We start from the raw sequence: 26,265 nt of genomic DNA, 5'->3' as shown, positions 1-26,265 counted from the left end.
GATTGAGATCCTGGGCATCAATTAAATATAGCTCTATCTCTTATTTCCCTATTTTGAGATTTGTTTTACTTTTTCAGAATATACTCACTTCCTCTCTAAATGTCATTTCAAGACTGTTTGTAGAGTCTGGCTGGCCTAGAACCCCCAAACAATAACACTCGATAAGCTAAAAGCTGCATAGAGCTGCCAAGATGGTTGTTATTTCCCGCAGGTCTGCAGTAATAGCAACCCTTTTTGTATTAAAGAATCATTTGGTTTAATGTTCATTTAAAAAAATGTCCCTTAATGCAATGTTAATATAAACTGAATGAACCTTGTCTCATGGGTCTAGATCAACTCGGACATAGAGATCTCTCTTTTTTTATATTGCTGTATCAGAATCAGAAATACTTTATTAATCCCAAATTGGGAAATTGTAATGATTATGTTTGGTTTTCTATTCCTCCAAGCTGGGTTGAGCTCATTTAAAACTTACTTTATCCTGTGACACTGCCGCATCACCTGTGTCTTCACATTCATTCCACTTTAATACCTCACACCTAATTTAAATGGCCACTTAAACCTGTGGGTTTTTGTTTGAATTAATACCAGACTTGGATTTTCTTTCTTTCATTTGTGTACCTCTTTGTCTAGAAAACTGACGTTACCATGGCAAATGGAGTAACTGCCTGGGAAGGCAGAGTGAGAGAAGAAAAAATAAAAGGATTGCTGTTGGCATGGAGGGGTGGAGGAGTTGTCACAAGCCTGTACAAAATTTGGATTAGCATTTAGGCAATTTTCTACAGCATGCCTGAGATGATGAGGCTGCAGCACTTCTGCATACCCACACTGAAAATACACTCCTAGCAATGTTTTATTCAAGTATTATCTGTGGTCTCCCATTGCATAACCCTAGATGAGAAGGCACACAATGCTACTGTGGCAAGAATGTGACTAACAATTAAATAAGCCACTTGTCATTGCTCTTTGTGTCTACACACAGAAGACCCGAAGGAAGATTTCAACTCCCTAACATAAGATAATACAGTCATGTCCTCCAGATCTTGTTTTTTCAAATTTCGCAATTTCAGCGATTGAGTCGTGGCTGGCTTATAGAAATAGGATACTCCCACACTGCAATCCTTCTATTGACTGCGCTGTATTAGTCTCAGGTCAGAAGAAGGCCAGCAAACACTTCGAAGGCAGAAAGGCAGAAGTTCTTTACATCACAAAGTGTGTGCGTGTGGGGTGTGTGTGTGTGTATGTGCAGGAATGACTGATTCAATATCCTCAGGTGGAAGCAGACAGAAAGCACTTTGGGTGAGTAAAGAAAGTCATTTCAAGCTGTCAATCAAAGAGAATCGCTGACATCTTCTCAAAGATGGAGGTATCAATCACCCAGAGTGCAGCAGGGTTTATACTGGCAAAGCAGTGACATTAGACCCATACTGAGGACTTGTTACTGGGGATCTCTCTCTGTTCATTCTGAAATTGGGGATCAGTCAATCTGCAGTCAGTCTCTTTATTATATTTAGTAAGGTTGTTCCTGCTTTTTGGTTGTTGTTTTTTTGTGTTTGAAAATGTTCAATATTTCTGATTCTATTACTATTACTGTTACGTTCCCTTAAAAAAGGTACCGCTAGTATAATATAAAATATCTGGGAGAAAAAAAAAAGAGAGGAAACTGATTGGCAAAAATTTGGAGATTTTAATTACTCAAGAAAATAAGGGACTATACAAAGTTTGCAATCTAACGGTAAACCAAAAAAAACTTTCTTATAAAAGAAAGCGACAGCAATAACCAAAAAACACTAAGCTAAGAAATATAATTTGTTAAGACAGCCACAAGACTTCAAACATAGCAAGAAAGATGTACAACAGAGTAAAATCAAACAACAAAATTGAAGGTTTTTGTAAACTTTGATGGTGAAAACAGTCAACAAGCACAAGGAGTTACAATACTGTGGCAACATGTTTTATTCCACAGGGTTAGTTAATCAGCCTGAAAATAAGGTTCAAGATAAGAGCAGAGCATCTGATGGTTGCTGACAATATTGCTGTCTGTTTTTCGGAGCAGCGTCAGGTAGGCCCAATAACCAGTGATGGGTTGAGACCACCTATATCGAGTCCGAGTCAAGACCAAGACTTTAAAGGGTCGAGTCTGAGTCAAGACCAAGACTTCGGGATTTTGGGGTGGTCGAGACCGAGTCAAGACCGAGTCTTTGGAGGGTCGAGACCGAGACCTACAAAAACATGTCCATTTTCAAGACCATGGATTTAATTTGAGTTATTTACCATCACCCCTGTTAATATTCTATATCTCCAGCTTCCTTACAGGGAGTTGAAGTGAAAATATAACCCTCTTCGTATAGACTCTTGTAGGCTGTCAAAATACATGGAGGTCGAAAGGAGCTCAGCTGTGGTCAAACTGAACATTTTATGAGGTTAAAAGTTAAAACTGTAAAAAGTATATAAGTCTTTGAGATAGATATTGAGCTCCTTTGACAGATAGTGTGTTAATAATAGCAACGTAGGATTTCACACAGTGTGAAATTTAATGGCATTATATAGCTCTCAACATAAGTGACACAATCCCATTTGTAATGCAGTCATACTGTATTTACAACACATACACCATTATACAGTCTAATGCAATAATAATTACAACAAAGACAGTGCTCTTTTGCACCAACACACGCACACACGCGCGCACACACACACAATATTACAATCTGATAGAAAAACACATACACACTATGGATTGGTTTAAATCCGGCCTTTCCGAGAACCAGCACCTTATCGTGGTGGAGAGGTTTGTGTGCCCTGATGAACCTGGGGGCTGTGTTGTCTGGAAGCTTGTGTTCCTGGTAGGGTCTCCTATGGCAAATTGGTCTCAGGTAAGGGGCCAGATTAAGATTGTTTCAAAAGACCTCATGGAAAACATACTTGAAAGCGAGGATACCCGGCCCGGAGGAAGCCTCGTGGGCGAGCGTCTGGTGGCCGGGCTTGCCACGGAGCCTGGCCGGGCACAGCCCAAATAAGCAACGTGGGCAACCCCTCCGCTTCCCCGTCCCACGGGCCCACCACCTACGGGAAACAGCGATGGGGTCGGGAGCGCTACCAGAAGGGTGGCAGTGAAAGCAGAGGGTCTCGACGGACCGGACCCGGGCGGCAGAAGCTGGCTTTGGGGACGTGGAATGTCACCTCTCTGGGGGGGAAGGAGCCGGAGCTTGTGCGGGAGGTGGAGCATTACCAGTTGGATCTGGCGGGGCTCACCTCTACGCACAGCTTTGGCTCTGGAACCTTACTTCTTGATAGGGGTTGGACTCTATTCTTCTCTGGAGTTGCCCAAGGTGTGTGGCGCCGAGCAGGTGTGGGGATGCTCACAAACCCCCGGTTGAGTGCCGCTTTGTTGGAGTTTACCCCAGTGGACGAGAGGGTCGCCTCCCTACACCTGCGGGTTATGGGGGGGAAAACTCGGACTGTTGTTTGTGCTTATGCACCAAACAGCAGTTCAGAGTATTCGGCCTTCTTGGAGACCCTGAAAGAAGTCCTGTATGGGGCTCCCAAAGGGGACTCCTTGGTCTTGCTGGGAGACTTCAACGCACACCTTGGCAATAATGGAGACACTTGGAGGGGCTTGATTGGGAGGAACGGCCCCCCCGATCTGAACCGGAGTGGTAGTTTGTTACCGGACTTCTGTGCTAGTCATGGATTGGTCATAACAAACACCATGTTCGAACATAAGTATGCTCATAAGTGCACGTGGTACCAGAGCACCCTAGGCAGGAGGTCTATGATCGATTTTGTTATCGTATCATCGGACCTGAGGCCGCATGTTTTGGACACTCGGGTGAAGACAGGAGCGGAGTTGTCAACTGATCACCATCTGGTGGTGAGTTGGGTCGAGTGGCAGGGGAAGCCTCTGGACAGACCTGCCAAGCCCAAACGTGTAGTGCGGGTGGACTGGGAACGTCTGGAGGAATCCCAAGTCCAGGAGGCCTTCAACTCACACCTCCGGCAGAGCTTTTCAGGCATCCCTGTGGAGGCTGGGGACATTGAACCTGAGTGGGCGGTGTTCAAAGCCTCTATTGCTGAAGCTGCGGCGGGTAGCTGTGGTCTCAAGGTCTTAGGTGCCTCAAGGGGCGGTAACCCTCGAACCTCCTGGTGGACACCAGTGGTCAGGGAAGCCGTCTGACTGAAGAAGGAGGCCTGCCGGGATATGTTATCCCTGGGTACTCCCGACGCAGTTGCAAGGTATCGACAGGCCCGAAGGGCAGCAGCCTCAGCCGTGACCGACGCAAAGCAGCGGGTGTGGGAGAAGTTCGGAGAAGCCATGGAGAAAGACTTTCGGTCGGCACCAAAGTTGTTGTTGTGGAAAACCGTCCGACACCTCAGGAGGGGGAAGCAGGGAACCATCCAAGCTGTATACAGTAAGGATGCGACGCTGTTGACTTCAGCTGACAGGGTGTAAGGGCGGTGGAAGGAACATTTTGAGGAACTCCTGAACCCGACAACTCTGCCCTCTATGTTACAGGCGGAGCTGGAGTATGAATGGGGGATCAACTCCAATCTCACGGGGGGGAGTCACTGATGTAGTCAAACAACTCCACAGTGGCAAAGCCCCGGGGGTGGATGAGATCCGCCCAGAAATGCTGAAGGCTCTGGGTGGGTGAGGGACTGTCATGGTTGACACGTCTCATCAACATTGCGTGGAACTCGGAAACAGTACCGAAGGATTGGCAGACCGGGGTGGTGGTTCCTCTTTTTAAAAAGGCGAATCAGAGGGTGTGTGCCAGTTCACATTATTCTGCCTCCCCGGGAAAGTTTACTCTAAGGTGCTGGAAATGAGGGTCCGGCTGATGGTCGAACCTCAGATTGAGGAGGAACAATGCAGATTTCGTCCTGGTGGTGGAACGACGGACCAGCTTTTTACTCTCGCAAGGATCCTGGAGGGGGCCTGGGAGTACGCTCATCCTGTCTACATTTGCTTTGTGGATTTGGAGAAGCCGATGACCGGGTTCCCAGGGAGATACTGTGGGAGGTGCTGCGGGAGTATGGGGTGAGTTGTCCTAATGGCTTCATCGGTCTGTAACCTTCAGCACTCACTGGATCGGTTCGCGGCTGAGTGTGAAGCGGCTGGGATGAGGATCAGCACCTCCAAATCTGAGGCCATGGTTCTCAGCAGGAAACCGATGGACTGTCCACTCCAGGTAGGGAATGAAGCCTTACCCCAAGTGAAGGAGTTCAAGTATCTCGGGGTCTTGTTCTCAAGTGAGGGAACAATGGAGCGTGAGATGGGCCGGAGAATCGGAGCAGCGAGAGAGGTACTGCAGGTGCTTTAACGCACCGTTGTGACGAAAAGAGAGCTGAGCCAGAAGGCAAAGCTCTCTATTTACCGGGCCATCTTCGTTCCTACCCTCACCTATGGTCATGAAGGATGGGTCATGACCGAAAGAACGAGATTGCGGATACAAGCGGCTCAAATGGTTTTTCTCCGCAGGGTGGCTGGCATCTCCCTTAGGGATAAAGTGAGAAGTTCAGTCATCCGGGAGGGACTCGGAGTAGAACCGCTGCTCTTTCGCGTTGAAAGGAGCCAGTTGAGGTGGTTCGGGCACCTAGTGAGGATGCCACCTGGGCGCCTCCCTAGGGAAGTGTTCCAGGCACGTCCAGCTGGGAAGAGACCGAGGGGTAGACCTAGGACCAGGTGAAGGGATTATATCTCTTCGCTGGACTGGGAGAGCCTTGGAATCCCCCAGTCAGAGCTGACTGATGTGGCCAGGGAAAGGAAAGTGTGGGGCTCTCTGCTGGAGCTGTTACGTGCGCGACACTGACGGATAAGCAGGAGAAGATGGATGGATGGATGGATGGATGGATGGATGGATTGATTGATTTAAACTAACCCTTGGATGAATTAAAGCAAATGTTAACTCATCAGAACTTACCAGAACACCTTTAGAATAGGAGAAAGAGAGAGAGACATGCATTTGCTTGACTACTCTGCCCATAACTGCACCATTACTGCAGTATTTCATCAAATAAACAATTTCTTTTGATACATTTTTAGTGTAATTTCAATAACTAAACCTTGCTCTCGAGAAGCATGTAGTTGCATTTCAGAAAGATGAGAGAAGAGAGCATTCTATGACTCAAGCGGGCACGGTGGGGCCTCATAATGATTCCTGCTCTGCTGAAAACCCTCTCCACTGGGGCTGAGGACGCAGGCACAGACAAGACTTTCATGGCCAACATGTGGATTTGAGGGAATCACTCTTGGTGTTTGGCCCAGAAGTCAAGAGCATTGTCAATGTCTATGTCTTGAATAGTCTCAAAGTATTTAGGGACCTGTACTACAATACTTGATTGCTGCACTGAGCTGCACTTTTTGTGAGACTTGTACCGGGACAGCATACAAGCACATTTCCTTGGTGGGGAGTCATTGTCCTGCTCCAAAGTGGCACCCCAGTCATCTGGTTCTCCGTAATGCTCTGCAATGTTCTCAACCTCTACGATCAGTGTGTCTGGAAAACACACATGGAATAAAAAATGTGTTGGAAATTAATGTTGGGTTTAATTTATGCAACTGTTTTCAAATATTTCCTGGAATAACATTAACATCATAGTATTGTTAAGTACAAAGAACCACACCCAAATTCAACTCACTTTGAAAATTACGTAGTTCATGTATTAGCACTATTGTCCTTTAATAATGTTGTCAGTGGGTTAACGAGTGAGCAGAATGGCCCTCAGAGCAGCTGGTGTGCTGATGTGGTAACTTTTCATATGCCAGTAAGAATGTCAATTTGAGATGAGCTGAGGTAAGGTCACATCCTGATCCACCCAACTTAGACCAAATGGTGGGTCCAACATTGTGGCAAGGAAGTAGATGGTGTGATTGAAAGGCTACTCCTTTCCAGTCTTCTCAGCCATGTTGATGTACACAAAAATTCCCATAAATCTTTTCAGGAATGACTCTCGCAGTGCCCTTACTAAAGGTCTGCATTGGGTATGGGCTTCTTCCATCTTTAGAATATGTGTGTTTAGGTCCAGGACAGTAGGTACAATGGCACTGATGATGACATGTTTCTCACCTTCTGTGAGGTCTGTTGCTTCTGCAAACGGGGCCGGATTGGCAGTGAGGTCTTTCAGTTGGCTCCACTCACGAGGACTGAAAATAACATTAGCAAAGTCGTTGATGCACATTTCTGTGAGCATTTTGAGGTCAAGAGCTGTAAGTGCCTGCACCTGTTTGAAGGTACTGTTCCATCGTGTAGTGTTGCCTGCAGGGACAGTTTTTGCCGTGCCAAACACAGCCTCAAATTTGTCTTTAAATTTAGAGCTGCTATGTAGGAGAGTAGTGAATCGTGAGGTTTTTGCAATGGCCAGACCAATAGATTTAACCTCCTTCATCCCATCACTTACTACCGATTGAAGGGAATGAGCAAAACAAGAAAGTCGCTCCCCTGTTGACCCAACGAGTTCTGTGTCCTCTGTGTCCATGTCCTCCCACAAGTGTTCATCATCAAGTTCCTCTTTCTCACTTTCTGTGTCATCTGCGTGCTGCTCGGGCATTTAAATCTTGAAGGCACACTTCATATTGGTAGCGTTATCAGTTATAATATAGCTTATCTTTTGACTGATGCCATATTCTTCAATGATTTCTTCAAAAGCAGCAGCAATTCTTTTGCCACTGTGTCTCCCTGTAAAACGTCTGCATTCTAGCAGGTAGGGTGTCAGAGCATAGGAACCACTTGAACTGCATACTGCATACAGGGAAAGAAAAGAGTGCAGCCTATGGTCGGACCAGATGTCAGTTGTTACAGAGACGGATGATTGACTCTCCAACCTCTCAACAATTGTTTGCTTAACCTTGACCTCCAACTCAGGTATTCACTTCTCAGATATTGTTCTTCTTGAAACTGGTATGTACTTGCTGTCCATAACTTTGAGAACGTTTTTGAAGTGCTTGTTCTCTACAATAGAGAGGGGCACAGAGCAGCCAATAATCAAATCCTGAATTATTGCTTGATGTATAGCTTGCTGCCTAGGTGACTATTGGCTGTAAACTGACACCTTAGAGAAGCATGTTGCAACACTTGGTTGGGTGGCATCTATGTTCTCCTGTCCTGCCTTGTACTCCAGGAACCTGAAAAAACAAAGGGGGATTAAAGAAAATGTTTAATTTTATTACAAATAGCAATTCAAAATTGAGAGCAATCCAACCAGCACTTAATTCTAAGGCATGTGTCTCCAAAATCATGCATGCCAGAAAAGAAAGTGACATATTTCCTTATTTGTCATAATCTGCTCTACAAGTCTACATTAGATGTCAAGTGCTTAACTTAAACCACCAGTAAATGCAGGTTGTACTTTCAATTTAAGAGAAAAAAAAAAACGCTGCGAGGGCTTTGCTTGGTAGAACACAAGTAACCCTAACCCGTATTTTAGCCCTTTAGTTCTAATGTTATTCAATCCTGGATTCATTTGTCTGTCGCCTCGCCCTCTAACGTTAATCTCTCTCCTGTTTCACTCCTTCTGGCCAACCATTGCTTACTGTTAACGATAGCCAGCCAACGGTCATCTAGTTTATCATGACATTGAGGGACAAGACAAGCTAATGTTGAATCAAATGTCACAAAGCCAACTACTTGGAAACAGCTAACAACATTAACATAAGCTAGCTAACAGTTAACATTAACGTAGCGTTACAAGTCTAGCTTCAGTTACCTCTCAGGGTGTTTCCTTTGGGCGTGTCGGTGGAAATTTGATGTGGTGCCAGACGTCTCAGTTATTATTATATTACAGAATTTGCGCTGTGTTTCTTCCTTGAACTTTTGCTGCAAATATATTTTTTGTGGTTTAAGAAAGCAAAGTTGATGACCAAATTGCTCACTCATCTTGGCGCTGAGGACCAGACTGTTGAAAAATATCTCTGGTTGGACGAACGACTTCACAGGAGCATGGCACACAACAATGTGAATCAATGGATTCAATTTAATTTATGTTTTATTCATATGTATAATTAATATGTATAATACATTAAAAAAGTATGAAAAATGAAACAGTGTATCATGTTATGTGGTGGAAAAAAAAACGGTCTCGATGTCTCCCTTCGACCGATTCAAGACCAGGGTAAAATTGCTTTCAATTCCGAGACGAGACCGAGTAAGTGAAAATGTGGTCTCGACCGGACTCGAGTACTACAACACTGCCAATAAAAAAAGCAACCAAACCATAATAGATTCCAACAGACTTGTTTTGCCATTGCTGGAGACAACAGAATGGCCTTTGTACAACACCTTTCTCACACAGACAATCTCTTCAAAAGTGAAGTGCTCCGGAAGAGTAAAAGTCATGTTAGTTCGAAAAGATAGATAAATTCCCCGAAAGGGGAATCCGTTTGTTACAACCAGTGCAAGAAGCACACTGACAGATTGATTTTTTTCAAGTATTTGGGATTTTTGAAGATGTGGTTTTAAAAAATTAGGAAGTTGGCATGGGTTTTTGAGCACTATGAAACATGTAACGAGACAGGATTTCAGCACTACCTAGAAGTTGAGGTTGGATTCCCGCACAGTCTATGTACACATGAGTCTTTGCATGTTTTTTTCAGGGCCAATGTCATTAAAATATGGTCCTCACTCCTTGCACAGACATAAAGCTTAAAGCTCTTACTTCTTACGCCTCTGTTTCTTGTGTGGATTGAGCACATAACTAACACGCTTAGCTCAAATGTCTCCTGTAACCACAATACTAGTGCAGGGCAGTAACTACATGTATACAGGTGGCACTACTGTAGGAAAAAAAGATCATTTCCTTAGCAGCATGCCCAGAAAACATTTGCAAAACCGTTGTTCAACTTCCACAGATCGAGAGGTGGGGCAATTTTAGTCTTAACTCATATTAGATGATGCCATTCAATGTCATGGTTCAATTCACAACTAAAAGCATGCCAGCATGTCTGTGTTAGCGATTAACCAGAGGGGGGCTCTTCCTTTAATTTGTGCTGCATGACGGACATTACAATTGAAAGGGATTATCCCATTGAGGGCCTGCATGTTTGTATCAAGCATTCAGAGTTGATGCTTTGCCCGAGGATGTCGCTTGAGATAAAACAGAGAGTGGTTGATCCTTTAGGGAGTATAATCTTAAAATAAGTGTTGAGGCATTCTTGTCATTAGATTTTAATCCTGCTTTTGTACAAGGAGAAAGTGTTGCCTAATAATGGCCCTAAAGGAAAGATTAGAGGATTGAGGAAATATTGGGGTTGATCCTCTCTGGCCCATGTTTGACCAACAGCAAGATACATGGAAATTAGATTTTTGAGTTGCCTTGAAAGTGTTTTTCGAGAGGAAGATTCAACCCAGACATAATTCCCAATAGAATATGAAGTGATTAAAGTCAGGGTAAATAATCACCCTTTGGTCGATAAAGAATGCATAATCAGTCAAAGGAAGATTTTGCCAGTAGTTGCTGAGATACTCTGCCCAGCCAAAAAAAAGGTGGAAAACCTGGATTTAATCAAGCAAATAGGTAAGAGCCTTCCATTGGATAATTACTGCATGGGTGATTATGTTTCAGCTGGCAACAAGTTATTTAACCCTAACTGATGCTTTGAGTAGCTTTTAATTTGTCATGTCGAAAGACATATCCTGTGGTCGTGGAAAAGATGTTAATCTGTTTCAGAAGGGTCAAATTATTGGCATGCATCAAGCAAAGAAAACATCTAAGGAGATTGCTGAAATCAGGTTAAGAACTGTCCAACGCATTATTAAAAACTGGAAAGACAGTGGGGAAACATCATCTTCGAGGAAGGAATGTGGTCGGAAAAAAATCTTGAATGATCGTGATCGGCGATCACTTAAACGTTTGGTGAAATCAAATCATAGAAAAACAACAGAAGAACTCACGGCTATGTTTAATAGTGACAGTAAGAGTATTTCCACAAGCACAATGCGAAGGGAACTCAAGGGATTGGGACTCAACAGTTGGTAGCCGTAAGAAAACCACTTGTCAGTGAGGCTAATCAGAAAGAACGGCTTCAATTTGCTAAGGAGCAGAAAGATTGGACTCTGGAGCAATGAAAGAAGGTCATGTGGTCTGATGAGTCCAGATTTACCCTGTTCCAGAGTGATGGGAGCATCAGGGTAAGAAGAGAGGCGGCTGAAGTGATGCACCCATCATGCCGAGTACCTACTGTACAAGCCTGTGGGGGCAGTGCTATGATCTGGGTTGTCTGCAGGTGGTCTGGTCTAGGTTCAGCAACGTTATGTTCCCAAAGAATGACGTCAGCTGACTACCTGAATATACTAAATGACCAGGTTATTCCATCAATGGATTTTTTCTTCCCTGATGGCACTGGCATGTTCCAAGATCACAATACCAGGATCCATCGGGCTCAAATTGTGAAAGAGTGGTTCAGGGAGCATGAGACATTATTTTCACACATGGATTGGCCACCACAGAGTCCAGACCTGAACCCGCTTGAGAATCTTTGGGATGTGCTGGAGAAGACTTTGTGCAGTGGTCCGAATTTCCCGTCATCAATACAAGATCTTGGAGAAAAATTAATGCAACTCAGCGAATGCGTGACGTAATCAAACCTAAAGGTGGTCCAACGAAATATTAGAGTGTGACCTTTTTTTGGCCAGGCAATGTATCTTGTACTCTGGACCAAAGTATTGAAAAATTATCCAGGTAGATCTGCAAGATCAACAATTCTTTATGTAAGATGCAAAGGGAAGCTCTCAGGCTGCTCCATGCAAGACTACAATTAATCATTTTTTTCACCATCACATAATTAAAGTCAAACTTTTCCTGTTGTAGCTGCAAACATCTGCTTTACAGTTCATGTTTTCACAATTTATTTCTCCCCATCTGCTCTCCAACGCCCACACCTCGAGCGTGTCCCCTGACTGCAGTGATTGTTTACCATATAATATTGATTAAGACACTAATGCCCTCCTGTGAGAGAGTTGAAGAAGTTGCCCAAGGTTGCTCCTCAGTTGAAACACTATCCATTACCCATGAGTAACATGCAATTACACTTTAAAGATAGATGACTGTCTGGATGATGGGTCCAGGATTTATTGGAAAGCTTTAGTACAGGCAGTATAAGACTGCATTGTCTCTTTTATGATTTACAAATAATGTTTGAATGATATAATACAAGCCTGCTAGACTTTATAAAAGGAGGTTATTTTGCATGACAATTCAAGCTCAGTTTTAGCAGTTTACCATCTTTTTTAGAGGACTATGACTTCTAAGTGCAAATTCTCCTCTTCCATGCTTTCATATCTCCCTTCTCATTTTTGGACATTTTGTGATAACTATTTCATTACCTTCAGAAGTTAGGCATTTGAACTTCAAAGCTGATATGGATTCATGCCAAAGTATTCTGGAGAGACTCTCTCTCTCTCTCTCTCTCTCTCTCTCTCTCTCTCTCTCTCTCTCTCTCTCTCTCTCTCTCTCTCTATTTTTGCCACTCCCAAACTTTGTATTTGCTCTAAGAGGTCCATCGCTCGTAGAATCAAAGCACCACTGGAGTGCACCCCCTCAATAATGCAGTAGGCACACCTTCACTGACCAAGATTCACAGCGGGAAAAATGGAAAAGGTTCAACTCAAAAGCCCGGAGACAATTATTAATGAACATTCATTTGAAGGCACCTTTCCTGCTGTTGCATTCATTTCCACTGCGGCTGACAAAAACAGCTTGTCAAGATATGAATATGTAAACCCTGTTAATCTTATGATACAATTCACACCATTTTAAAGCACGATTAAATCTATGATTGAAAATAACATCCATTAATACACATGAAATGGAAATGACACAAATTGAAATCCTGAATGTGTGGGAAGCTTCAACCATAATGCCCCTATTTGCAGCCTTTATAATCTTACATTTTGGCTAACAAAAAACATGTGCCAAATAAGCTATTAGTTGGTCATTGATTGTACGGCCAAATATCACCAGATTGGATTGATACAAACTTAGACCGGTTTATTTTAATTTCTATTTGTTCTTGAGATGTTCATACTTTAAATTGTTTACTTCTTATTTATTTTTTTCTATTATGTGCTATGACTTGTGTTGTTTATGCTGCTGCAATGCAAAAACTTCCCAGTCTGGGATTAATAAAGTCATTCTTATCTTCTTATCTTATCTTATCTTATCTTATCTTGGTTAGTTTGATAATGACTCAGAATCCTGATGGTTCTCATAAAAGTTCTGGGGTAATAAAAGCATCTTGTTTCATTTCTTTCTATAACTGCATAGATATTATATATAATGACCTCCTTCAAATGCATAAATAACTATTAATCGTAAAAAATATGTGTATCCAATATGTTTATTTCACATTTGACGGATTCATTACTCCACCTATCGACCACTCCTGAACCCCGAAAACACCGATGGTGCCAAAAAGGTGACATAGAAAACCAGTTACGTCAGTGTTTCCAAATGAAAAGAAATCAAATAATTCAACACGTTTTTTTTATTTGAGGAAAAAAGTATGAAGCATTAAATCAGAATCAGAATCAAGTTTATTGCCAGGTACATTTACAGATACAAGGAATTTGATTTGGTGTTTATCCGCACTGTTTGCAACAACTCTTATTATACCAAATTTAATTCACAATACATCCAATTTTGCACCATAAGTATTGACATCTGAACCGTAAGACATAAAAGTGAAAGTGAAAGTACAGTCACAAAGAGATTATGGGTAGTGATAAATGGTGACAGGTGATGGCGCATTGGAATAGATAAAGTGTCGCAGATCCAAGGTCAGGCTTCTGTCAGTCCTGACTAAAGTAGTTCATTTAAATTAAAATCCAAGCTGGTAATAACTGTCCATTCTTTATCTTTATTTCCCACTTAATGGCTGATTAAAACTGCAAACTGAATTTGAGTCCTTTCAGTATGTGAACCTTTTCCCTTTTTCATTTCCACTGATGAATGAAAATGTGCCAAATTTGTAGTCTTCTTTTGTTTTCCTGCACTGCAAGCTGCCTATAGTGATTTACCACCAGTGGATCATTCAAAACCCTATTTGCATAAGCAGGACATTATTAACAGAATAATGGAAATTGCCTGTCCACACGGGTCTACACTGCAGCAATGATTAGTGCCCACGCTAACTCTTAAAACCATAAATGGGGTCCTAAATTTATATTTTGTAAACTTGAGCATCAACTGCTGACATTTCACGGACAAGTCCAACACATAACTCTTTGAGCTGAATCACTTCCTGAGTGGATGGTTTCCGTTATTTATATGAGTAAAATAACCTCTCTCAGACTCAAATATCCATTCAAATATTATGTTCAATTTTGATGTAGATTCAAAAGCAGTGAGTGCAATTCAACACTTTTCTGCCATTAGGAGGTAAATACAATACCTAAGAAGTGACTTCAAATCTATTAAAGTTCCCCTTTTATGCAAAATGCACTTTTTGCTGTCTTTTATACATAAATATGTGTCCCCGGTGTGTAAGGAGACTCACACAGTGTCAGAAAATACAACCCTCTTTCTTTTCCTCCTTACCAACATCTCTAAAAACTGGGGTACAAACGAGCTGATCCAGATTTGCTGCCGATATGACGTCATATAAGAAATGTGGCTTGGCTTTACATTGAACTCCTGGCAACGTCCCGACCTAACGTCCGCAAAATATACAGTCGCGAGCTGAATCCCCTCCGCAGCACCTCTGTGTCTCTGTGCAGGATGTCTGCAGGAGGGACTTAAAGCTGTTGTATACTGTATATAATACATGTAACTGTTCTAGTGGTAAACACTGAGAAGTGTTTCAGAAATAATGTATGGTCTGGAACATAATATGGTGTTTAATCACGGCAGCGTTTAGCTGAGTTTCTCCGTTCGAAACTTCTCTCTTCAGACAGAGAGATCATGACGTTCCAAAGGGCCAGCTTCAGCTTAGCTCAAATTGAAAGTGACAGTCACAGAATCAGCATTTTCGAAAACGGGGTTGAAACAGAGGGATAGCAGACATGCTAAAATGCATGATCTGTTTGGTATTTTGAACAAAACACGTCAGAGACAGTTTTTTATATATATTTCAGACCTATAATATATGCCATAAAAGAGCATAATAGACATTTAACTCAGATAAGCCTCCTTAATCACATTTGCTGAAATCAAAGAACATGAATACGAGGAATTTTAAGGCATTTCATTCAGTCCTGCAATAATAATGACAGTGTATAGGTTTGATGCAAAAGCCAAACAGTAAAATTGGTTCATAAATGTCAAAGGTATTTTGAAACAGACCCATGAAAAACCGTCCGCTCTTCATCATTCATGTTCAAAGGCAAAGAAAAAATAACACTGATCTAAAAGGGACTCCAGGGCAATCACAAATAATTGAAATATTTTCTAGGGTCATCGGAGCCAATTCAAGTTTTTCAATATATTAGAATTAAGAGGAGACATCACAACAGCCTATGGACTGAATATTTATCGACCCAGCTAGATCCCATTTTGTAGAAGATAAACACGATATAAGTCTGATTTGTTTCCACCTCTCTTTGAATGCAGTCCATATTTCAGTGAACTATCTATCAGCTATTATTTTATTAAAAGGAAAAGGATGAACATACCCTAAACCACAAGAATGAGCCTTACCACTGGTCACATATTCTGTAAATACTGATCATCTATCATTAGAGCATGCCACTCCCCATAAGAGTAATAAGACACAATAAAACCCCAGGCTTCATGTTGTTCATAAACACTCACATTGTCTTAAATGACATCTGCCAGAAATCCTCCTTAGAGAACATCAAGTATTAAAAAACACATTTTGGGAGCGGAACAGAAAAACATTTGCTAAAGTACTTCAGTTTGTGTTATTCCTTAGGTGATTCTTTTGCTAAGAAGTACACCACATAAGCCTGCTTGGTAAACATGGTCATGATGTTTGGTTTACTGAAATGGTGAATCAATTGTGAAATATTTATCCATTTTGGGTGGTGAAGTCCAAGCTTCTAAGGTTATATACAATGTTAATGTGTAGTGAGGGGTTCAGTTTACTTTTTAAAATACAAAATACTAAAAGAAACATGTGCCAAGTGCTTCATCCTCCTTTTCTTTCAGCATTTATGAGGAATATTGCTCAAGGTAAAGATACAGGACCTTTGGGGCACACTACTTAATGAAAACTGGCTTAGAAGGAGAAGTGGGAGGTGTTTTGCTTTTTGGAAGAAAATGTTTGGGTTTCACCTATAAGTAACCCGTGGTATTTATCATTTTGATCTATTTATTACAAAGCCTGTTTTCATGTGCTGCTTCTATTATTTTACCACCCCTGTAGCTCCTTTTACCAGTCAACTCCAGTAAGCAGATTACAGCCATGTCCATTGAATACAAACTCTTGTTCTGCAAAGTCTTCAGGGGTATGTTTCAAATATTTTAAGGGTTTTGTGAACTCATTAGGAATGTATCCTTTAACATTCTGTCAGTTCAAATGATATTTTCTAAGATCATTGGTAAGTGGGTCTGAAATACAAGGGGTCTCATTAGTTTTTTGTTCGACAAAGAACATGACATATTTTGATATAGCTCAGCAAAAGAAATGAGACCATCGGATCCTCATAAGAAGAGCAGAGTTAATTCAAAAGTTGGAAGGCTTAAGATAAAGCTGCAATAAGCATTGATGTATAAATGGCCACCTTAAACTACAAACTAGAACTGGACGAGAAACAGGGCTCTGGTTAATTGAAACACTGTAGCTTCACCACTTGGTTCATATTAAAAGCTATTCTCTTTGTTGTCACTGATGGAAAGGTCTTTTTCACAAGCAGAAAGAAAACCAGCTCGTCTGAAAGATCTCCTATATAGCAGTCAGCAATGCATGGTCCAAATAAAACTGGACAGACCAACGGCTGATGACCGTTTGAGTGATTCTAAGCATTTCGGTTCAGGTTTTTTCAAGATTTCATTAACAAAATAGCCTTGTTGAGAATTAAAAGCGCTACTAAAGCTGTCACAGTTCAGCTTTCCACTCAAATGTCACCCCTCAGCTCTCATCAGGCATTCCTGTTGCGAGTAGTAAGTACTTTGTCATTCTGTTAACCGTCGACTTGAATTGACATTTCACTCAGTGTCTCCCATTTCATTCAATATTCTTCGGAGACTGCCTTTCCCTCCGTCCCATCATTATCAGCCAGCCCGTTTCACCTTTTTTGTCTTGCTTAAAGTTGATTAGCCAGCCAGGACAAAAATTAAACTCTCAAATCAATTAGGGTTTCTCAAACGAGCAGATTCATTATCATGCTAATTCATCACGACCTTTGTCTATTTACAACATTGGAATAGTGGTTGCGCTTTTGCTTCGTGCTAATCTAGAAGTGTATGCATTAAAAAGGATAGATGCTAAATATAAAAAGATCATTTCATTTTTTTTTGTCAGTTTAATTTAGGATGTAATATAGAATGTTTCTATTCTCCTAATTTTAAAAGGATCAGGTGAACGAATGAGCACACACAGCATAGAACTTGTGTAAGAAAGACCATGACAACATTTGTTTTTAAAACCAAGACCAGATTGTAGTGCCTAAAACCAAATAGTTACATACCATTCACATTTAAGCCATGCTAGCAGCTCTATGTATTACTGTGCATGTCTATCTGTCAGTATGTCCACCACTTTGATCCGGCCTGATAAATCTTAATTGAAGGACGATAGATCTCCAAGGATAGAGTACACTGATGGTTATCATATGAGTGTTTTTCTCTCCCGGACCAAGTAGAATGACACTTTGCCATACAATTGGCAGCAGTTATCCAGGGTTAACCATCACCATTCAGCTATATTTTGTTTTATTTTTTTAATGTCAATTAGCAAATATAAGGAGCTAACACACCAAACTAAGATTGTGTTCATTAAACCTGAATAGAATCTGCATGTAAGCATTGTTGTTGTTCGGCTGTATACTTTGTCAGTTTAGATATCCCGATGTGTGTTTGTTTTAAAAGCCGTTGTGGAGATACAGTTGTTCTATTCTGCTCATAGTCATGGCCAGGTCAGTGTTTTTTGAATTGCTATGCTGGAAAAATCCTTAATGAACAATGTTCAATGTTTTTCTTCTACCTCTTTATGTGCTTCATAAAAACATTCAGGGCCATCTCCTGTAAACACATTATGTGTGGAGGCTTCTGTAAAGTTATAGGATAGATATTTAGCTTTTTATTTGAAACATTGGTAATGCCTTATCAGTCACTGATTGTGTATATGGAATGACCTTGATTTGGGCCATCACCATGGAGCCTGCTTGAAGGGATATTACCTAAACTGGATATTGCCTCAGATGGAATGGCATCAGGGATTTCTGTTAGCAGACAACTCAGCCTCAGTGCAATGTGAATGGTGCTCGAGAGAGGTTTCTTCTGTTGACTGCTCCAAATTTCACTGGACATTTTAGTGTTGGTGGACATTTTACATATACAGAACAACAGCTTTATCATTAACATATCTCTGAAGTTTGTCTCAAAGGGACCTGTTTTTATCCTCTATTGCCAAGAACTGTATTGTATGACACTTATTGCTGAATATTTTAATGCACTACCACCTGTCTGTTTTTTCTACCCATAGTGGTTAGTCATTTTACAGAACTTAACTGCTTCATTCAGATCTGTATCGATAAAACCCAATTTGTTCTCAGGCAATTTGCAATTCTTATCACAACACACTGATAAATAAATAAAAATAAAATATGAGAGATATGCACAAAACATGCTGCTTCATTATAGCAATGAGTAATTATAGCTGCAGGCAACAATAGAGTTACCAGACTCCAGTCTGGATATTTTAGAACAAAGAAACTAAACTGTGTATTATTGAGTGGGTTCTCATACTCAGCAAGACGTTCTCATAATTTCAAAGAACTAAAGGTATAAAGGTTATAAAGTACATCATTTTTGGCTTTCTTGTTAATCCAAGTTTCTGAAGGTCGCAACACTGAAGCATCTTTTAGTGAGTTTTAAAATGAAGATGAATGATAAAGTAATAAAGCCATTGTATTGCATAGAACGGCAAATAGAGAGAGAATGTCATTAGTTCAGGAAAATAACTCTATTATTTTCATAAATTGTTGCATGTTATATGCTGAAATTCTGATACAGTACATGGATGAAAGAGATTTACCTAAGTGCAGCAATTTTGATGAAACTTGAAATGATGATTGAAGAGCTGAAAGCACTATAGAAGGAGACTAATTGTAATTCATTCAAGCTAACGCTGGGAGATTTTGTTGCTCGGACACAGAGAAAGTCAAGAGCCTGTCTGAGGGTGTCTGCTTTTTACAAGAGCAGTAGCTGAATAGAGGACAAACCTCGATGTTGCACAGTGGCACTGAAATGTTCTCATTTCAGTACTAATATGGCTGCTAAAGTTTCTGTTGGTGCCATGAATTGAGCTGAGATTATACCATTGATGCAGTGCATGTGATTTTATGGCACAAAGTCTGAAAAAACATCATCTGGTACCTACTCTTTCAGTTGCACTTTGAGACCCTCTAACAGTTGAATAAGAACACTCTTTTGGTCTTTAATTTCTGTAACATTGGCTTGTCAAGGAATCATTTCCCTTCACTGGATAAAGTAATGGAGTAATTGTACACAATTCATGCACTTTCATGTTTTTTACACGCATAATTGCAGGCTTTACATGTAATTAACATAGCTCTTGTCATAAACCAATGGACTGTGAAGGGGATTAGTGTTTGCATGTGAATGGGACCCCTGTCAGCTGTGGGATGTAATTAGGGTTAACAACTAGGCTTAGACCCAAAACATCTTCAAGCAGGAGTCAGTGAGCATTGTAATTAGGAAGCACTTTGCAGAGCACACTATCGTGCTTTATGTACTTTAACTTTGCACCCTGTATGGCACCACTTTGTTCCTTAAAAGATTGAATTTGTATGCATGCAACATTCATATCTCATTATCAGATTTGATTAAACTGACCTGGCTGTAATGGATATCGATTGCGCCAAAGGATCAATCATAATTTGCGGTGTGTCACTGAGTATCAATACTCTGTCAATTTGTAGGTGAATTACACATGCAATGATGACTGCATTTCCCTGGATAGTTGTTGATATGTATTTTTAAGATAAATTAACAAAGTAATAAACAAGTGAGTGTGGTGCTTGGGCTGGATGATAGGAGTCATATGAGTTTGAAAGCTACTCTGTTTTTGAATTGAAGAAAGGGCATATCAACTCCTAGATTCGACAGTTCACACGATTTTACACGACGATTACCCACTATTTTGAGTAGGTGTGAGAGAAGTTCAGATCCACAATGGCAAGTGTAGCTAACCTAAACCTTTACAGATTTAGGGGCAGAACTTGTATAATCGTGCTATGACAAATCCAAACCCTTTTCCTGTGGTTGTGACAATGTCATATTTTCACTAAACGATTACAATGGCCAAAATAAATCACAATAAGGATATTAATGCGATATCTTAATAGTAAAGCTCTCTGTCACAAAGAGAGTATACAAATATATATATATGTTTTCAATAGACTGTTATCGTCACTACTGTTATCACCACACCCCTATTCATATATTTTCATGGCTGTTTCAATGCTACAGTTTTGCTGGCTGTACTGGCTGTGAAAGAGACAATGATCGAACCGCTGATCTTTATTATTATTAATGGACAACTCGCTCCAGCACCTGCTCTTCATTTCTGCCATATTGAAGCTGACTGCCATGTCTTACCCACCGCTTTTCTCAGCAGTGGGTAGAGAAAGCCTGTTGGTTGATGTCTAGCACAGTGCAATCAGAAAGTGCTTTTAGAAAGGTCTCCTTTCAGATGACAAAACTTGTAATTAAAGTTGAGATTTGTTTTTCCTTTCTATGATGTAAGTATCCTTATTGATTATTTATCTTTCAATAAGAATGTCTTGTTGGAAAATAAGTCCGTCTTATGGTTTTCTGTCAGTCACCTTTTTTTTGACAATTTTTCTCTGTTTATAACGTGGCAGCGGTCTGTTTTACATGAAATCAAAGCACTTACTTTATTATTCCATGCTTTATGCTTTATGCTGCCTTTTGCAGATGTAGTAGTTAAACCCCAGTGGAAGTCAAAGAAGAAAAAAAAAGACACAGATCCTCTCACATGTAAAACATTATGGATTTGTGATGGTCGATGTTTCTCTGGTTGCCTCATTTACCTCGACTTCAGCGCATGATGTCCTACATTCCTAATCAACAGGCCATGAACTCATTCATTTCCATCAAAATGGGTGTACGGGCATAAAATCATCTTCAAAAGTGAGAACATTCTATCTGTTACATTTGTCTTACGCAAAACAACTCATCATATTTCTACATCTTATGCTGGTCTGTTTTCTGCTGCTGTGGGTGAAGACACTATTATCTCATCCTCCTCCATGATGGATTTTTCCTTTTATCATGGCAAATAGGGGCTTTACAAAGAGAGCCTTGCTCTTTGATTCAGAAGGATTGACAATATGATGTGGTGCTTCAGATCTCATGAGACATTTTGTGCTTTTAAACCCAAATGATGCTACTCTGGAAACACCCTGACATTGTGTCACATGGTAAATATTTGGCTAGTTATAGAAAAAGAGCAACATCAGTTAAAAACAAAATGAAAATAGAAAGTCTCAAATATCAGCTAAGACCCTATGAACGCAAATGATCTCAAAGCTTTACCAAAAATAATTCAAGTCACGATTCCGACTTTTGACATGAGAAATTAAAAAGGACCTGCAAGTTTGACTTTAAAAAAATATGAATTATTTATTCCCATACGGATATAGTTTGAATGCATTTGACAGATGCCTATCACATTGTGCAACCAGGAGGAAATGGTGCATGACAAACAATGCCCTAGTTTCACCTCTGCAAGTGTACAGTAAAAGCTACAGTCAGTCAACCATCAACTATAAGTTTGAGCCTGATGGGCTTTTGACAACCTGAGACATTTGTTTTGCCTGGGGCTGATAGAAAATCAATAAGCTATATCTGAAGGCTGAGATTGGGTTTACAGTATATGTCATGTACACCAAAACTTCAAAAGCCCACAAAAACAAGGTCTGCATTGGTGTGCATTTTAATGCCAACAGTGTCAACTCAAATGGAAAAATAATCACAAAACCCAGGTGTTTTCATCCAGCTCTGGCTGACTGCCACACAAATCTCCCTTTTTGCTTTGTGAGAAGTTCAAATAGCCAAATGAGCATGTTTCAACTGTTATAGGTATTTCTACTGTCAACTAAAGTTTACACACACTGAAAAGGTGAAACCAAGGTAGGGTTTATGATTTGGATTTTGTTTCTGTCAATGATTCTCCAATGTCATACTTTTAATCCAATGGTCAAAGCAGAAACTAAAGATAGAAATGACATACATATTAATAGTGGCATGTTTAGTCATCAACTACAATATATAAAAAATGAATTGTCCTTTATTTTTAAAAGGTTGTCTAATTTCAAGTTGTAAAATGTATTCTAGGATGACCGTTTAAATCAAAGCACACAAGCATACTATATAGTTTAATCCATTTGTTTTTAACACTTCATTTTTTCACGAGTGGCATGCAGGTATTTAGCTGATATATTATTGTTTCCTATTATATATAAAGGGTAACTTTAATGTCTTATATGTCTATTTCAATACCGAACCAAACTGGCATCATATTATGGAAACTAATTATGTTCTCTCTGCCACCATAGCTGAATTTCATGTGTCAAATGAAGTCTATGACCTGAATTTAACCTCTTGTGTTTGTGTTTGTAAAGCGGATGATGCTGGATAAACTAATTCAAATATTTTGTCTTTTGAATGTGTTTTCATTTGCTGCACATGACTATCATCCAGGTTCAAGGCGTTCACATGAGATACTATCCAGTCACAGTAAGAGCTGCAATACAATCACAGCAACACAGGGTGGTCTACCCTATACTTCAGTTTAAATGATAACAATTTCTCTTCGTGTGACGTTAATTTAGACGCAGCAACTCAATGGAGCTTTTTTGATGCACAATAATTGCGAAGCACATTTTACAAGAAGTCATTTTAAGATTTGCATGAAGAATGGCAGCATGTCATGGTGGAAGGGCTTTGCAATAAAAAGACAAGCGATTGAAATTGAGATACTTGCGAGCTGCCGCAGCTTTGGCTCAGAAGGCACTCATGTGATTGAAATGAAATATAAATGGGAAAATAATGGAGTTTTTTTCCGACAGTATCATTGAAAACTTTTGCATTGGTGTCATAGGCTCCAAAACTTACTTCTGGTAACATTTGTCAGGAACACATGTAGATAAAGAAAAAGTTGTTTGTTGGAACAGTTAAATGCAACAGAGATAATTCCCAATAAAAGGTCTCATGGTTTAACGTTTTTATCTGTTCTTTTTAATGAGACACAGTAGCAACATCTTAGTGGCAGCCTTTTACAGCGGATGATAAATGCCAGGATACTGAATTGATATTGGACATTCATTATGTCACAATTAACTTAATTGCATTTGCACAGTGCTGGGTGACTAATGGGTTCACACTCATAAAATACCAGCAATTTTTTTTTTGTTTTAGTGCCTACAAATTCAAAGAGTCAATTTGGATAAATTATTTAAGAATGTTTGAGAGGCAGAGGTGAAATCAGACGTGTATTTGTTCTCAGTGTGTGAACAAGGCAGCTTACCCGAGAACCAGCAGAGAGAGAATTTCACAGAAAAAAGGATTCAAATTCTTTATCCTTTTATCCTTCCACATTGTTGTTAATGTTTCAGGGTTAACACTCTTTTTTATTGTAGCTTTAAAAGGGATTTATAAAGAGAATTACATAATCATATGGAAGACCCTGTGAAGATATAAGTTGTTTGGTGAGTCATAATAGAATATTGCAAATTGATATGGAGCAATGAACATAATATTGATTGCGTGTGTTCAAAAAAATAAGTATAATTAAAACAAAACATTAAAACAATCAATTTTATAATACACAAAACACTAGAAACAAAATTAGGCCAGGCGTTTTGTGATGAAAATGTATTTAAATAGCCCCAGGATTTCTGGAAATGACATTTTTTGAAAAGCAATTAAACAGTTTTCTATCATCTTCTTGGTCACTGTGACGATTTTCTCCTGAACACAGCAGCCACTATGTTTAGAACAGAGTGGAGCGTCTTTCCTCGAGTGGAATTCTTACTTTATCCTCTTCGGGTGACATATATAGAGTGCACACCCAGCCCATATAACCACTGTGAAGTTTGTAAAAGAGGAGGCTGTAATTGATGACTTGAAACTGCAGCGCCAAGACACGAGGACAATTAATCCTGCCTAACCCTTAAAGACGTCTCCTTGATACAATAGAGGATGCCAGGTCCATCTGCGGAGTCAAGATGTAAGAGTCATGCATACATGCAGACAGGGAAAGCTATGGCTCCTAATTCTGCTCATTAATCACCTGTCTGCAGAACATCCTCCAGAGAAATACGCCCGGTTCCTCCGAGGTAATTACAGCACTTGAAGGAACGCTCTCTGCTGCAAATGCTCATAAGTAGCAACCTTATTCCTCTCCTACCTGCTTTCTCTGTCTCATGTCCTCAGGACAAACTTCCTCCTCCTCCTCTCAAGCCTTTTCTGCTGCACAGCTCTTGCTCCTCTTTAGCTATGTAGTCAGCAGACTTTTTTTCCGGGCACACATCCATTTGGCATCCAATGTGAGATAAATAAATTATAGCCTCTAAAATCAATGCCCAGTCCATGATGTAGGCTGTAGGCTTAGTACTTGCCACCGGGCTAGAATTATGCCACTGGGACTTGAACAGGGGCATTTCTTGATCCGTTGCAGAGACTAATGGAGGTTTTGAGGCATCATTTGTCTTAAAAAGCAAAGCAAATCAGTTTGTCACACAGCATCCTGGTCTGAACCTGTTTTCCCTCTCGAATCATTGCAGCATCTGGAAACTATCGTAAATGTCTCTACAGAACCACTCAAAGAATCTAAAAATAAATGAAAAACAGTGGAGAGAGTAACATCTTTGTGCATTTATTTTTAAAGGCTGAACAGTCCCAATGCAATCACTCCATCTGTAAACTGTGTGTTGATTTTGGCATGAAAGATTTATTCTGTAAATGTCCGCGCATGGGTGATTCCCTTTTTTAAAGTTGTTGTAGTAATGTTGTAGCTGATTTTACGGATTATGACACTAGACTTGCAAATCATATATATTTCAATGTGTCCTCAGCAGTGGAAACTAAGCAGGAAATGATCACTCTGCTAATGCTCTTTCTTGCTCTCTTGTTTTTCATTTTTCCCAGATGGAGATGATACCAGAGCCTGATCCTTATGACGAGGGGACAAAAATAAGTGTAAGTCAAAGAATACGTCATGTAACCCTGGTTGCAACCTAGTGCTTATCGAATGTGTGCCATAATGATGCAAGTTGGCAGCATATAATTTCAAGCAAACACAACAGCAGCTGATTTCACCATGAATAATACACCTTCAACCAGAGAAAGGAGCTAATCAGTGAAATCAGTGGCAGAGTATTATTACTGTCAGAGTGCTTCCCTTCCGGTGTTCATGCCCCAGCAACAGTTCTGCCTTCTTTCCTGTCACTGTGTATATGCATACTGTGCCGAGTGCAACACACACCACACTTCCTCCAAATGAGTTATGATTACATTTTAAAGTAATGGCATGGATATAGAAACATCTGTTACTTGTTCAGTCTGAATTTAAAATGTAGCTGCATTCCTGGTTTTCAATAATTAACTTAAAAAATTAAATAAAAAAAAAAGATGCTATAAGATATGCGAAAAGACAAAATGTTCGTGCTGAATGTATTTGCATTTGGTGAGGTTAAACAATGAAATCATGTTTTGAGGCACTAACAGCACGTGTTAACTATTAAACTGAAACTACAATCTTCTCTAACCCTATATTTGCTCTTTTGTCTAACGGCAGCCAGTCTCCGGCGTCAAACTGCTGTGCTTTGTCAACCCGCTGTTTACCTTAATAGCCTTTTTACAACCTCTGTAGAATTGCAGAATGTAGCAATATGTGAACTGAAAAAGAAAAAGGAAAAAAGGTACCTATAAACGTCATGTCTCTAATATTTATTTAGTATATGTGAACTTCAAGTTAAATTGCTTTGATAAAAGCATGTTATAGAAAGTTTTCTCCGCTGTTATTTGTCCTGTACAGGCCACTATGGTCAGTTGTGGATTGCGGACTTGCTCACTGATCAAAATATTGCACTTAGAGGTCTA

General features: G+C 40.2%; 1 protein-coding gene across 1 annotated transcript in view; it reads left to right on the top strand.

The window, feature by feature from the left end:
- vstm2a (V-set and transmembrane domain containing 2A) overlaps window positions 1-26,265 on the top strand; it is a 67,852-nt gene that overhangs the window by 21,773 nt on the left and 19,814 nt on the right. The window contains exon 3 of the mRNA XM_063912305.1: window positions 25,312-25,362. Coding sequence (XP_063768375.1) covers window positions 25,312-25,362 — 51 coding nt within the window. The remainder of the gene's footprint in view (window positions 1-25,311; window positions 25,363-26,265) is intronic.

Source organism: Eleginops maclovinus, chromosome 21 (genome assembly GCF_036324505.1).
Source record: "Eleginops maclovinus isolate JMC-PN-2008 ecotype Puerto Natales chromosome 21, JC_Emac_rtc_rv5, whole genome shotgun sequence".
In the NCBI taxonomy this organism is placed as follows: domain Eukaryota; kingdom Metazoa; phylum Chordata; class Actinopteri; order Perciformes; family Eleginopidae; genus Eleginops; species Eleginops maclovinus.
This window is presented reverse-complemented; position numbering and strand designations above follow the sequence as displayed.